Source organism: Bufo bufo, chromosome 8, assembly GCF_905171765.1.
Source record: "Bufo bufo chromosome 8, aBufBuf1.1, whole genome shotgun sequence".
Lineage (NCBI taxonomy): Eukaryota > Metazoa > Chordata > Amphibia > Anura > Bufonidae > Bufo > Bufo bufo.
Window position 1 is genome coordinate 168,575,261 of NC_053396.1, and position 15,705 is coordinate 168,590,965.

At 43.0% G+C, this 15,705-nt stretch overlaps 1 protein-coding gene and 1 long non-coding RNA gene across 3 annotated transcripts; both read right to left on the reverse strand.

Moving 5' to 3' along the window:
- Window positions 1–489: 489 nt before the first annotated feature.
- LOC120977387 lies at window positions 490–14,913 on the reverse strand. Its single transcript, XR_005773888.1, has 2 exons — window positions 14,865–14,913; window positions 490–1,173 (listed from the first exon to the last, which is right to left on the reverse strand). It is a non-coding gene; the product is annotated as an uncharacterized LOC120977387 (long non-coding RNA).
- Window positions 1,171–11,357, reverse strand: LOC120977384 (type-2 angiotensin II receptor-like). 2 transcript variants are annotated; one of them, XM_040405312.1, is made up of 3 exons: window positions 11,251–11,357; window positions 10,809–11,023; window positions 1,171–2,576 (listed from the first exon to the last, which is right to left on the reverse strand). In XM_040405312.1, the coding sequence occupies exon 3, from the start codon at window positions 2,522–2,524 to the stop codon at window positions 1,418–1,420; it is 1,107 nt and encodes a 368-aa protein (XP_040261246.1). In that variant the 5' UTR covers window positions 2,525–2,576; window positions 10,809–11,023; window positions 11,251–11,357; the 3' UTR covers window positions 1,171–1,417. The 2 variants fall into 2 exon arrangements, with proteins under 2 accessions (XP_040261246.1, XP_040261247.1); XM_040405313.1 differs by lacking the exons at window positions 10,809–11,023; window positions 11,251–11,357 and adding an exon at window positions 9,496–9,560.
- Window positions 14,914–15,705: the final 792 nt, after the last annotated feature.

The window sequence follows — 15,705 nt, forward strand, 5'->3', positions numbered from 1 at the left end:
CGATGGCTTTTGTCTCAAGATAACGCGATTAGTTAATAGATTTTAGTTAAGAGCTGGAGTGCTAACCCTGCACCATCTGTATGTTAGCAACCTAGGACAGGTCTTATCTGGCCAGCTACACATGTTATATTGATACCTAAACTTCGGCAACATGCAAATCGTAATTTTTTGTTTTCAAATTGATTGCAGCAAACAGCAACGGCTGCGCAGTAAACTATTAATAGTGGCATGGTAAACTGCTTCAAAATACATCAGTCGTTAAAGGGTTGCTTTCACAGTGAGATAAGACTAGGCGCTAGCCTCTGATGGATTTGGCTTATGGATTTGCTGGGCAGGCCGGCACTCCACTGTTTCATGTATGTGTGTCGGTTCACAGGTAGCCCTCAAATCATAAAATATTTGAGTTTTCAAAAAAAAAGTTTGTATAATGGCTGTGCTTTATTATAGAATCATAACTGTGAAAGAATAGGTCTTTTTTTGGGTTTCCCTTATGTTTTCCTCAGCCATATTATGCCTTACTTCAGCTGCACAGCTAGATGCATTTCTCTCACAAGCAGTGGGTGTCTCCCTTCTGAGGATTCTGGCAGTACTGTATTGCAGTGACCTCACTTCCGTTACTTACCACAATATTTGTTTTCAGGAAAGCTCATAAGGAGGGGGATATCATACTTACAGACACACATGAGCTTCTCCGGTCTTCAGAAGATGTATAGAGGAAATCCGTCTATCAGGCTTAGGAGCTTATTTGCCCCCATTTCCTGTGAACTTTTACTACAGATGGACCTAGCCCAACAGGCAGTGGGTTGCAAATTAGGTGGACGTGAGACCCCTAGTGGCCATGACTTTACAGCTTTTTTCAGGTCAATGCCGGCATATTTTTAATGAAGTAATTTAGAAATGTGCTAATTACATTATTCTGCATTAAATTAAATTGTGTGAAAGTACAGTCACCCTTTAAAAGGGGTTTCCACATCCTTAACATATGTCTCATAGGTAGGGGCTGGGACACTGATCACAGTGGAATGTTTAACCCTTTTGTGTTTCACCAGATATGATTTTGCCACTCGCCTATATTCACTTAAATTGGGCTTCAATACCAAACACAACCCATAGATATAAACACCTGCTTCTTACAACATTGGTTCACATTGATTTCAGACACAGTTGGCAAAACTGAAGAAGGCCGCAGCCCTACTGTGAGTGCTGCGGCCTTCTCAAACAGCTGATCAGTGGGGGTCCCAGGTGTTGGACCCTGCAGAATTAACTGCAGAATTGAGAGGTCATCAGTAAAAAAAAACTCTTAGAAAACCCCTATACATAATCAGTCCAATCAAAAACTGCCAATATGGCAACCTAAATTTTAACTCACAATGTTACATAGTAAATATACAATCCAGCCTTCCATATATCATAAAAGTCATACTTTTGAGTTCTCATAAGTTCCATTCAGCTCTGGCTCTTTAGAATCAGTACCCCGTTTGGAGGAGTTGTGATGGCTGTTTGTGCTCTGTAATAGTCTTATACTACTAAATACATGCCGGAAATTCTCTCTAAACTGATTTCCAACAAAACAATACAATACTGGGTTAAGGCAACTGTTGGAAAATCCTAGACAAATGCTCAAAGGCATAGCAGCCTCGACAAATGTCTCAATTCTGCAGTCAAAAATTATTTGCATTCTTGTGAGAACATCCAAAAAGGTCAGTACGTGGAATGGTAGCCAACAAATCAAAAAGCATACAACGATGGAGGTGACAATCTTCAGAACCCGATCTCTGGTCTTCTTGTTCAGCATGGACCCTTTGGTCTTTTTTAGATGTAATCCAATCATGGTGTAGCAAGTAAGAATAACCGTTGTTGGAAAGCAGAAGCCTAGTGTGATCTTCAGTAGAGCCATGGCCACACACCAGCTCGAATACTCCTCCTTGGGAAAGTCCATGATACAGGCGTAGACATCAAGGTTCTTAATGTAGTAAGTGTTCCGAAAGTAGAAGGTGGGAAGTGTTGACATGATGGCTAAGGCCCAAGTGATAAAGGACACAAAAATTGCATGTGTCAGTGTCCTTCTATGTGACCGGAGAGGATAGACGATGGCCAAATACCTGTCAACACTCATGCAACTGATGAAGAAGATGCTGGCAAATATATTCAAGGTTAAAAGAGAGCTTGAAATTTTGCACATTACTGCCCCAAACATCCAGTTCAAACCAAAGGCGTAATATGTGGCCCAAAATGGTAGTGTCATGAGGAACAACATGTCAGCTATAGCCAGGTTCAAGATATAGATGCTTGCCACAGTTTTTATGTCTCCTTGTAGACAAATGACCGAAATAACCAAACTGTTCCCAATGAAGCCGAAGATAAAGATGAAGGAGTAGAAAGCCGGGAGCAGATCAAGCTGGTAATCCGGAATAGTGTTATTAGCACAGGACGATGCCAGAGACTGGTTACTCATTACATTAATAGACAGCTTATGGAGCTCCTCGCTCATGTTGGGGAGCACAGAATAGTTTCTATGTAACATCCTCTTTGGGGATGAGAAGTCTAACGTTTCACCTTCACCACCATGTAACAACCTGAAAAATATAATTGCATCCTAGATAAATGTATCAAATACTTGGTCAATTGTATAGTATATGTAACCTGCAAAATCAATAAGTTTCAAAAAAGAGATACCGAGATACCGTAAGTAGCACAACGTCTATAATACACTAGTATTACAGGATGGATGGTTTGCAAGCAAAAAGTTGAGTTCAATATCAGATATATTAGAATTAGTGTTGGTCGAGTAGAACACTTCCCGATGCTTGGGTGCTCTACAGACCACCCGAGCACAATGGAAGTCAATGGGAGAACCCGAGCATTAAACCAGGCACCCCCTGCTCTGAAGAGGGGAGGGTGTCGGGACTCTAGTTCGGCTAAAGAGTCCCTGCTCTGACTCCATATATAGCTATGTCCATATATGGAGTCAGTGCTTGGGGACACCCAGTGTATTCAAATCTAATTTAGCCTCTATTTCTGAAAAGTTTCTGGCGGGATTCAAACTCACAACCTTCTACATTACAGCCAAGAATCTTAACCGCTACACTATAGAGCTGCATGGCCAGTTACTTAAAATAAATAAATAATTAAATAAAAATAAAATATGAGACCTGCTGTATAGGAATACTTACTAATAGTAAGTATTCCTATACAGCAGAAGTCAATTTTTTTTTTAAAGTAAATGAGCATGCAGCTCTATAGTGTAATGGTTAAAATAGAGGAGAAATAGAGGCTAAATTTAATTTAAACATATATATATATATATATATATATATATATATATGTTTTTAGCCATAATATATTTACATATTTACATATATAATATATTATAATGTATGTAAATATATTATGGCTAAAACATCAGTAGTAGTTTCCCACATATTATGCATTCATATATATCAGAAGTATGAATATATATATATATATATATATATATATATATACAGTACAGACCAAAAGTTTGGACACACCTTCTCATTCAAAGAGTTTTCTTTATTTTCATGACTATAAAAATTGTAGATTCACACTGAAGGCATCAAAACTATGAATTAACACATGTGGAATTATATACATAACAAACAAGTGTGAAACAACTGAAAATATGTCATATTCTAGGTTCTTCAAAGTAGCCACCTTTTGCTTTGATTACTGCTTTGAACACTCTTGGCATTCTCTTGATGAGCTTCAAGAGGTAGTCCCCTCAAATGGTTTTCACTTCACAGGTGTGCCCTGTCAGGTTTAATAAGTGGGATTTCTTGCCTTATAAATGGGGTTGGAACCATCAGTGGCGTTGAGGAGAAGTCAGGTGGATACACAGCTGATAGTCCTTCTGAATAGACTGTTAGAATTTGTATTATGGCAAGAAAAAAGCAGCTAAGTAAAGAAAAACGAGTGGCCATCATTACTTTAAGAAATGAAGGTCAGTCAGTCAGTTGAAAAATTGGGAAAACTTTGAAAGTAAGGGCTATTTGACCATGAAGGAGAGTGATTGGGTGCTGCACCAGATGACCTGGCCTCCACAGTCACCGGACCTGAACCCAATCGAGATGGTTTGGGGTGAGCTGGACCGCAGAGTGAAGGCAAAAGGGCCAACAAGTGCTAAGCATCTCTGGGAACTCCTTCAAGACTGTTGGAAGACCATTTCAGGGGACTACCTCTTGAAGCTCATCAAGAGAATGCCAAGAGTGTGCAAAGCAGTATTCAAAGCAAAAGGTGGCTACTTTGAAGAACCTAGAATATGACATATTTTCAGTTGTTTCACACTTGTTTGTTATGTATATAATTCCACATGTGTTAATTCATAGTTTTGATGCCTTCATAGTCATGAAAATAAAGAAAACTCTTTGAATGAGAAGGTGTGTCCAAACTTTTGGTCTGTACTGTATATATATATATATATATATATATATATAGAAAGCAAAAAAGTAGATGAGCAGCACACACTATGGAGGTGCAATTCCTTGGGGTAGACCACGGACTGGATTTTCTTTATACATATATATATAAATCCAGAAAAAAGAGCGGCACTCCAAGAAATAAAAGCAAGTGAACCCTTTATTCACCCCAGTGGTGCAACGTTTCGGCTCTGATCACGAGCCTTCCTCAAGCAAAGATACAACTCCAATGACAGTGATTATATAGGAAATACAGATCATGTGATCACAACCCGATGGGTGTGTTTAACAAATCATAACAATAATATACAGTGAATACACTTAGTATCATAAAGTGCAAAAAATACTAATCTTCATTGAAAAAAACATAATAGTGCGTGCTAAATACATGACATATGTATGGATCAAGTACATAGACTTAATCAGATGATGTCTCCACATTTATTATACATAAGTGTAAAGAGGGGGAGGAGCAACGAAGTGATATCGCAGAACATACCCATCAGCAAGGAGGCTCATTCAGCGCCGTAGAGTCGGCGTTGTGGATGTCTTTCTGCGCAGGCGTGGCACTGCACCGATAGCGAGTATTCAGCAGACAGGAAGCGCTATGCGTCATCACAATGGGCCGACACACCCGCGTCACTTCGGGCGTCATTCCAATAGGACACAATGCGTTATCCCATGCGCATGCTCAGTGGAAAAATTAAGCTAAAGACGCCATCTTTGTGACTGGAGAGCTGCCCTTGAAAAATTGAACAAAACATAAAATATAAAATGTAATAGAATGAACTCCTTCCGTGGTATGTTGCGTACACTCCGACCAAATGTTCCATACCCCAAAGTGCTGGGTGTAAGTGATCTAAAAAAAGAAAAAAAGATCAGCTGGATCCACAAGTTGGACAGCTTGAAACCAAAGGGTTTAAACGTTGACTATAATTTTGGGGATGTTCTGTGAGGATTGGTTTGCCCTCTGTGTCTTGCTGGATATTGTCTCGCTAAATTGTGTACATACTTAGAGAGTTATACAACTCAACATATTCCTACTCTAATCTTTTTTTCTTTTTTTAGATCACTTACACCCAGCACTTTGGGGTATGGAACATTTGGTCGGAGTGTACGCAACATACCACGGAAGGAGTTCATTCTATTACATTTTATATTTTATGTTTTGTTCAATTTTGTAGTTGCCAGGCATGGCAGGCACCGTGTGATGACATTATATCTCAGGGGTACTCAACTGGCGGACCGCGGTCCAAATACGGACCGCGGCCGCCAGTTGTCCGGACCCCGGCCATCCTTCAGAGCGCTGCTCCTCTCCTGCACACTGTGCCGTGCAGGAGGAGGAGCTTACCGGCGCACTTCCACCTGTCCCACAGCGCAGTGAGACAGGGCTTCCTCCACATGTAGCGCTCCTCCTCCTGCACACTCTGGCAGCTCTGCTCAATACAGCGGCGGTGCACAGGAGCTGATAGTTCTCAGCAGCGCAGGAGGAGTCTCTCCCTCCCCCCTGTCCCCGCCGCTGCCAATAAGAAGAGGCAGGAGGAGGAGGAGGGGCTGCGGCCACTGCGCCACCAATGAAGAAAACTGACCTGTATTACAAATACAGGAGGCGGGTGCTGGAATCAAATAGCCGGCACCCGACCTCTGTGACAGGGAGCTGCGATCAGCTGCAGTTGAGTTAACCCTTCAGGTGCGGTACCTGAGGGGTTAATTGTAGCTGATTGCAGCCCCCTGTCACAAAGGTCGGGTGCCGGCTATTTGATTCCGGCACCCGCCTCCTGTATTTGTATAAGAAACGTTGGTGGCACAGTGCGCCCCCCCCCCCCCCTAGTATAAGAAACATTGGTGGCACAGTGCCCCCCCCCCCCCCCCTTTCCCATTATAATAAACATTGGTGGCTCAGTGGGAAGTGCCAATGAGGGTTAAAAATAATAAAAGAAAATTAACTCACCTCCTCCAGTTCATCGCGTAACTGCCGGTCTCCAGTTCTTACTTCTTTCTTCAGGACCTGTGGTGACGTCACTGAGCTCATCACATGGCCCATTACCATGGTGATGGATCATGTGATGAGCTCAGTGATGTCACCACAGGTCCTGAAGAAAGAAGTAAGAACTGGAGACCGGCAGTTACGCGATCAACTGGAGGAGGTGAGTAAATTATTTTTTAACCCTCATTGGCACTGCCCACTGCACCACCAATGTTTATTATACTGGGGTGATGGGGGGGCGCACTGCGCCACCAATGTTTATTATTTTGAGGGGGGGCGCACTGCGCCACCAATGTTTATTATATTGGGGGGCACACTGCGCCACCAATGTTTATTATATTGGGGGGCACACTGCGCCACCAATGTTTATTATATTGGGGGGCACACTGCGCCACCAATGTTTATTATATTGAGGGGGGCGCACTGTGCTACCAATGTTTATTATACTGGGGTGATGGGGGGGCACACTGCGCCACCAATGTTTATTATACTGGGGTGATGGGGGGGCACACTGCGCCACCAATGTTTATTATTTTGAGGGGGGCGCACTGCGCCACCAATGTTTATTGTGATGGGGGGGCACACTGCGCCACCAATGTTTATTATTTTGAGGGGGGCGCACTGCGCCACCAATGTTTATTATATTGAGGGGGGGCGCACTGCGCCACCAATGTTTATTATACTGGGGTGATGGGGGGGCACACTGCGCCACCAATGTTTATTATACTGGGGTGATGGGGGGGCGCACTGCGCCACCAATGTTTATTATATTGAGGGGGGGCGCACTGCGCCACCAATGTTTATTGTGATGGGGAGGTGCACTGCGCCACCAATGTTTATTATTTTGAGGGGGGGCGCACTGCGCCACCAATGTTTATTATATTGAGGGGGCCGCCAGACGAAAAAGTCGGACATGTAGTACTTTTAGTCTGGCGGCCTCTCACCGTGCTGCGCCGTAACTCTGCCCCCATCCCCATTATAGTCGATGGGCACAGAGCAGCGGCACGGCGAAGTAGTGGCAAGATGGATATGACAGGGTGAGCAGCCTGTCGGATCCATCCTGCTGCAAGTGTGAAAGTACCCTTACTAATGAGCGCTTCCATCATGGAACGCCCATAGTACAGCCTTTACCTCCACCGCTACTTGTGCTAGTAAAAAAAAATATATATTACGATTACGGTACCTCCACCTCCATTTGCTCACGCTGTGGAGAACACTCCCTGCTGACTAGAAGCTCAGGACAGGACCTACAAGACGTCATCACGTTAGAGCACCGGTCCTGAGCTTGCAGTCAGCAGCGAATGTTCACCGCAGCCAGGTGAATGCAAATTATTTTTTATTTTTTTGCAAAAGCAGAGAAGGGGGGCAATACTCTTACTGGGGGCACTAATGGGGACATTATTCTTACTGGGGCACTAATGTGGCCATTACTAATTCTGGGACTTACCCGGGGCGCTCCACTATAACGTCAGAGCGCCCCACACGCATGTATCACATGATCGCATGGCATCTTTACTGTTGGCGTTCAGCTCGGACCTTCACCTGACTGCAGACCCTGGCATGTGGACCTTTAATAAAACTAGTTGAGTACCCCTGTTATATCTTTGTCAATACTGTACAAAACCTTCTTCATCATACATTTATCCCTTTGAGATTGGGAGCTGAACTATATATACTTTGCAGCATCTGTGTACCAATTTGAGGAGATCCCTCTCGGGCTGTATGGGAGCTTGGAATCCCCGGCGTTATCCCTGCAGGTACTGCGGTCATCGTGGCTGCGGTGGATTTTCTGCCGGGGTGGGACATACAGGTACCCTGCAAATTGGGATGCCTTGTGCTCTTCTCAAGCCCCCTATGCCCGTTTTCTGTCCTTGGTTGGATGCGATATGCACAGTAATTGTTCAAGGGCAGCTCTCCAGTCACAAAGATGGCGTCTTTAGCTTAATTTTTCCACTGAGCATGCGCATGGGATAACGCATTGTGTCCTATTGGAATGACGCCCAAAGTGACGCGGGTGTGTCGGCCCATTGTGATGACGCATAGCGCTTCCTGTCTGCTGAATACTCGCTATTGGTGCGGTGCCACGCCTGCGCAGAAAGACATCCACAACGCCGACTCTACGGCGCTGAATGAGCCTCCTTGCTGATGGGTATGTTCTGCGATATCACTTCGTTGCTCCTCCCCCTCTTTACACTTATGTATAATAAATGTGGATACATCATCTGATTAAGTCTATGTACTTGATCCATATATATGTCATGTATTTAGCACGCACTATTATGTTTTTTCAATGAAGATTAGTATTTTTTGCACTTTATGATACTAAGTGTATTCACTGTATATTATTGTTATGATTTGTTAAACACACCCATCGGGTTGTGATCACATGATCTGTATTTCCTATATAATCACTGTCATTGGAGTTGTATCTTTGCTTGAGGAAGGCTCGTGACCAGAGCCGAAACGTTGCACCACTGGGGTGAATAAAGGGTTCTCTTGCTTTTATTTCTTGGAGTGCCGCTCTTTTTTCTGGATTTATTCATCGGGGACATCAGTTTATTCCCCTTGGGACGTGCACCCGCAATTTCTCTCTGTAGCCAGTGCCACCATTTTTTTTGTCTATATATATATATATATATATATATATATATATTAGTAATTAAAAATGTTGTACAATTACCAAAAAATATATAAATTTAATTGAGCCTCTATTTCTGACGGGATTCAAACTCACAACCTTCTACATTACAGCCCAGAATGCTAACCACTACACTATAGAGCTGCATGGCCAGTTACTTAAAAAAATAAAATGTGAGACTACTTCTGCTGTATAGGAATACTTACTACTAGTAGAAGGTTGTGAGTTCGAATCCCGCCAGAAACCTTTCAGAAATAGAGGCTAAATTAGATTGAAATACACTGACTTGAGCATCGCGCTTGAGCACACGTGATATTTGGCAGAACACCACTATGTGCCGAGCATAGCGATGCTCGAGCCGAACTGGTTTTCGGCCGAGCACGCTCGCCCAACACTAATTAGTATCAAATTGGTTTTGGAACCGTGTTCTTTACCCCAAAATAGGGCCTCTTTCACACACAAGTGATTCACGTTCATGGTCTCCATGGTCAGCACACTGTCTCCATGGTTTTCCACAAACCATGGGTCCATGGTGACAGTATAGTCTACGGGTTTGGATAGATATCATCTTTTTTTTTTTCATGGATCTTTGCTAGAAGATGCTCTGGAAATTAATTTTCAGCCTAGCATTGTCCTCGAACCATGGATGACACGCGGACTGAAAAATCACAGACCTACGGATGAATCATGGACAGTGTCACGGATAAAATACGGAACATACCATCACAGACATACCGCGGAAGTGTGAATGATTTCATACAGATCTACATTTAGTCCTAAGTAAAACCCACATTGTAATATCATGAGCTGTGTGCCAAATGACAAACCCAGTTAGTGGTTGAGTATGCAGCATACATGAATACTAAGGTCTCATACACACGACCATACGTATTTTGCGGTTCACGAAACACGAATCCACCAAAAAAAACGGATAACATCCGTGTGACTATGACGTCCGAGTTGCATCCGTTTATTTGCAGATCCATTGTAACAATGCATGTTCTATTTTTTTTGCGGAACGGACATGCCGACATACAAACACGGAATACACACAGAGTCATTTTTTGCAGCCCCATTGAAATAAATGGTTCCGCACACGGGCCACCAAATAAACGGAACAGATACGGACAACAAAAACATTCAGGTGTGTTCATTAACTTATTAGAACTAATTATCATAACTACAGTATCGCTTTAGACCAGTCATCCACCACCAGTAACCAAACGGTTAAAATAAGACAGATGTCGACCTGAGTCATTTTGCGCGCTTTGGTGTATAAGTCATCATTTGTGTTATCTGCACTTTTACTTAGGGCTAAAAATAAATTCACTACTTTATCTTCATCAAATAAATAGTTCAATGACAAACACAACACTGCTATATTACACTCTGGGGATATTAATAAAACTGCAGACCTGAGATTTTAGGCATATCATTTGGAGTACATAAAACTATATTTTCCCCATATCCTATCATATAATGTCATTTCTGAGACAGGTATACATGAGGAGGTGCCAATGAACTAAAGACGAGTTTGCCATTTGGCACAACTGATTGTGATATAATATTGTAGTTCCATAGGACTACAGGAATACCTGATATTATCTTAACAACGTATTAGTTAAATGACAAATTCCGCCCTGATACATCTAACACGTATCTGTAAGATTACAGCAGTGATCCAATACACATATAAATGCAGAATGCAAGAAATAATCAGTTTCTGACTCCACAGATGACAACTTACGGCAGAAAGAAGCTCTACTGGGTCGGCATATCCTTCTCTGTGTCCTCGTCCTGGAATAATTCCCTGAAATGTCTGCTTTCTTTCTTATATCTTCTGTTTATTCCTCTGGGACTTGCTATCCCACATCGCTGTGAGATTGGAATGGAAAATCTTGGCGCAGAGCTTTTTGGCAACTTTAACTAGCGCGCTCCCTTCATTTCACATTGTATGTATAACTCAGGAGAAAGAGAAAGAAATGCGCCTGAGATTCCTCCAGGTCCAGATAGAAATTATTTCTGGTTGCACTCTGATTTCTACCAAGCTGCATGACGTAATGGTTACCCGGCAGTTCAATAAGATTATTGAGAAGGTTCTACAAGATTTCCTATATAAAGTCAATGTGCTTCTAGACAGGTTGCTTTGGATCTCGGTGCAATGCCTTAAATAAATATCTCATAAGGACCTCATTTTAAGAAGAAGCCAATGCAGGGACAAATTGATCTTCTCCTTGTGTATGGAATATAAAGCAGGGGTCAGCAACCTCCGGTACTCCAGCTGTTGTGAAATTACAACTCCCAGCATGCATTCACTTCTATGGGATTTCTGTAAATAGCCAAGTAAGTGTGCAGGGAGTTGTAGTTTTATTACAGCCGGAGTGCCGGAGGTTGCTGATCCCTGTTGTAAAGCATTGATGGGCCTACATAGACTTTTCTAATACAGGGTATTCCCAAGTGGAGGATCTCCCTCTATGACTTCATGGGTTTTCATTGTGTGGGTGCATTAAAATCCGCTAAATAATTCTCAAAGTGCCAACTTGAGGGACTGAAATAAACAGGCCTTTATACATCAAATGGTTCCTCACTCTTCATTGAGTACTCTTTTCACAAAACTGATGGGTCTTGGGTGTCATAATTTCAGCATGTTAGCAAGTCGAAAGGGCATGGAAATAGTGACATATTCACCACAGGGAAGAGTATATACACACAGTCGAGTCACATTATTATGACAATTTACTGCCTTTGACATTGGCAACGTGTAGCTCATGAAGGAAGTCACGTGTGGTGAGCTGGCTTGGTGGGTATATACACTGACGAGCAAAAGGGTAACAATGTTTTGAACTTTTGACTTTCCGGCTCCAATCTTACCACAGCTTCGAACGTGAGACTACCATCATTTTATAGAAAATCATCTTGGCTATCTCATGTACAGTATAAATTGGACTTACAGCCATTTAGCAAATGATTTGTTATGCAGATTCTTGTCATGTAAATGCATTGTTACTGCTTTGCTCCTGGTGATGGAAGAATCATTTTCTTTTTGTATACTATAAATTACAACCTGCTCTCACATTCCCTAATAGCTCAGTGTGTTATTAGGTTGATTCCCAAGTGTAAGGTCACTGATTCGATTCCAGGAGCAGCCATGAAAATTTCCCAAGAAAAGAGAAACAGCATCATCCAATTGCCAAACTGCATCATTTGAGCGTCATGACAGTTGGAAGAATACAAAATGAAGTCAGTCCATGCATTTCAAAGCCAAGAGGTGGATGTCCAGGCAAAATATCGGAGTCAACAAGTTGGCTTATCACAAGGTCTATCAGTTCTGGTGTGACAAACAAGGCAGTGGAGGTGGTTTGTATGCTTCGTTATAGTGAGATCACAGACGTCCATGCAAGCACCGTGTGACGCGCATTACATGTCTGGAATGGAGGCCCAAAAAAAGGTGAAGAACCCTTGACTTCAATATTGTCATAAGAAGTGTCGGCTCAAGTTTGCAAAAAAGTGTGAATAGTGGACAGTAGAAGATTGGAAATGGGTGATTTGGAGCAATGGGGTGAAAGTCAATAGACTGGGCTCTGATGGGTGAAAATGGGTCTGGAAAAAACAAGGGAAAAGAGGGCAAACGGATCGAGAAATTAAAGTAACTTTCAAGTTCGGTGGAGAAAGCCTGATGATATGGGATTGTTTCACAGCCAAAGGCATTGGATACTTGACCAGGATCGATGGTGGTCTCAATGGTGAGCTATCTGTGAGTATCCTACAAGATGGGTTACTTCACATACTCGAGTACTATGGATATGAATAGGACGACAGTGTTCCAGTAGGACAGTGCCCCGAAGCATACGTTGAGATTGGCGAATAAATGGTTCAATGACAATGAAGTAGAGGTCCTGGATTGGGCCCCACAGTCCCCAGACCTCAAAATAATCAAACATTTGTGAGTAGAGTTGAAGAGAAAGCTATATTTGTACCCAAATGAGTCGACCAGTATGCACCAACATTGGGAACGTGTGGAAAAATACCTGGGAATAGATTTAGGTAGAGACATGCTTGAATTTGATCGAGAGCATGCCCAGAAGGATTCAGGCCGTGTTGAAAGCCAAAGGGTGATTTACAAAATACTAACAAAATAATAAAAATGAAAATTTAGAATTTTAGGAGTAAAACAGTAGCAATGCAGTTATATGACAAGAATCTGCATAACTAATAATATACTAAAAAGTTACAATTCCAATTTATGCATGAGATTGCCAAGATGATTGTCTATAATTGTAAAAAGGAGTCATTATTGGCTTTCAGGCCAAGGATGGCAGTATTTCCGAACCTCCACAGTTTGTGAACTGTTCTTGTGCTGTTGAGGTGAAGGTATTGTGAGTAGAGTACAAATGGCCCCATTGCGAATAAGCAAAGTGGAAACTGTGGAGCACCACGTGCCATTGATGTGAGAGGTGAAAATTGACTATGAAGGTGCAGGAGGGTGGTCCGACATGCTACATTGAAACAGATCAAGACCAAAATGAACCAGTGGGCTACCAGATGTGTGTCTAAAACAACATATCAGCAAACACTACTGTGTATGGTGTTTCTAAGCAGACGGATGGTTGCTGCACCTCTGCTAAGAAAGTTGCATTGGCAGAAAAGGTTTAAATTTTCACTGCAGTATCGGAATTGGAAATCTGTTGATTGGCAAAGGGTTGTCTTCTCCGATGAGTCACATTTTCTGCTTCATTGAACGGATGCATATTGACGAGTCAGACGAGAAACATCAGAGAATAAATACTCTGCAAACATTGTTGGAAGAACACAAGCTGATGGTGGCAGTGTTATGGTCTGGAGAATGTTTTCATGGCAACCACTGTCCCTGTACCGCATGAGACCAATAAAGTCTGTGATTGGCTGCAGCAGTGTATGGGACATCACTGCTGCAGCCAAAACAATATGTTACAGACTGGAGCCTGGGGAAGAGAATGGAGTGGTGGATTAAAGGGGGCTGGAAAGGTAGGTGTAAGTTTGTTTATTATTATTATAGCAGGCCACGTGAACATCCTGTTTGTCACACGGCTAGTAATCACCGCTACTAATGTCTGGTCCAGGGCTGCTGTGTCACTAGTGACGGCACGTCACTGAGTGCGGCATGCGTAACACATGACCGCAGAGGTTAGTCACTGGTTGCGGTGGTCACTTGCTCTGCATCAAACAGAAAGTTGATGAGGGTAGGCCGACAGAGGAGCTGGAAAGCAGTGGCAGGGATTAGGTAAGCATGCTCACCACTGTGGGTTTGGCCATGCAGGGAGGGTCTAAAAAAATTCTCCATTAGGTGAACAACCCCTTTAAGTACTGTACCCTCCTGTGGAGAGAACTTTGGATATACTGTATGTGTACTGTAAAGTTGTGTTTTGTTCTGCAAATAAATTCAGATGCCTTGTTCCCATGATATTTTAAAAGCACCTCCCTGCATCGAGCTCCTTACACGCCATCATTTTGGAATTCTCATATGGTATACTTGAAAATCAAACATTTAATGAAGTTTGTCTGAATGCAGCAATCCCCAGATCAGAAACTGAATCCAAATTGTCTCACTTTAGCAAATGGCATTTATCATGTAGAGCAGGGGCGTAGGTAAAGGCTCATGGGCCCTGGTGCAAGAGTTCAGATTGCCCCCCCCCCCCTCTCTTTCACTCAGTGGTTTGTGGCCAGGGGCAGGGGTGCACCTATCCTTTCTGCTGCCTGTGGCAAAACCTGAAACATCCCCCCCCCATACCAAATTACCAATCTAACCCCTTCCCTCCAGTCCTACTGTTAAAGGGGTTGTCCTCTTTTTACTACTGATGACCTATCCTCAAGATCAGATTGGTGGGGGTCCGACACCCGGCACCGCCGACAATAAGTTGTTTGAAGAGGGGCAAGTGCTCATATGAGAGCTGCTTTCTCTGCTCTGTTTACCTGCTCGCCGCTGCAATTGCAGTGGTGAGCAGGTAAACAGAGCAGAGAAGGCAGCGCTCATATGAAAAAAAAGTGGACAACCCCTTTAAAGACATACTTGGAAAACATTACATACAGAGCTACAGAACATACAAGGTAATACAGCGCCACATATGTACCTCTTACATCTCTGATGTAGATGTTCTCTTTCCTCATCTTCTCCTGTCAGACCAGACCACCATGATGACTTCTTTCAGCCGTGTCTCGTCTCTGCAGAGTTTAACAAACAGACATCTTAGTTTACTACATTTAGATCATCCTCCCACCTTCTCAACACCCCATCCTGCCACCCCCAATACTGTGTCCACTGTGCCCCCCCCCCCCCCCAATACTTTTCTGCAGAAACAGTCTCCCTGAAAATACTGGTACCACACAGTGCACCAGTACAAAAATACCCCTTTATATTGTGTGCCAGTACAAAAAAATACCCTCTTACTGTTCAGATCAGACCTCCATATAAAACCCCAGATGAGACCCCCCCATCTCAGACCAGACCCCCTTTAGACCTCTGTCAGGCCCCATATCAGACCCCAGTTTTAGACCTCAGATCAGACCCCCATTAGACCTCTATGTCCGGCCCCATATCAGACCCCAGTTTTAGACCTCAGATCAGACCCCCATTAGACCTCCATGTCAGACCCCGCCCAAATATCAGA

Excerpts from the sequence above, each read along its gene's own strand:
- LOC120977384 (XM_040405312.1), bottom strand. The coding sequence starts at position 2,524 with ATGTTACATAGAAACTATTCTGTGCTCCCCAACATGAGCGAGGAGCTC.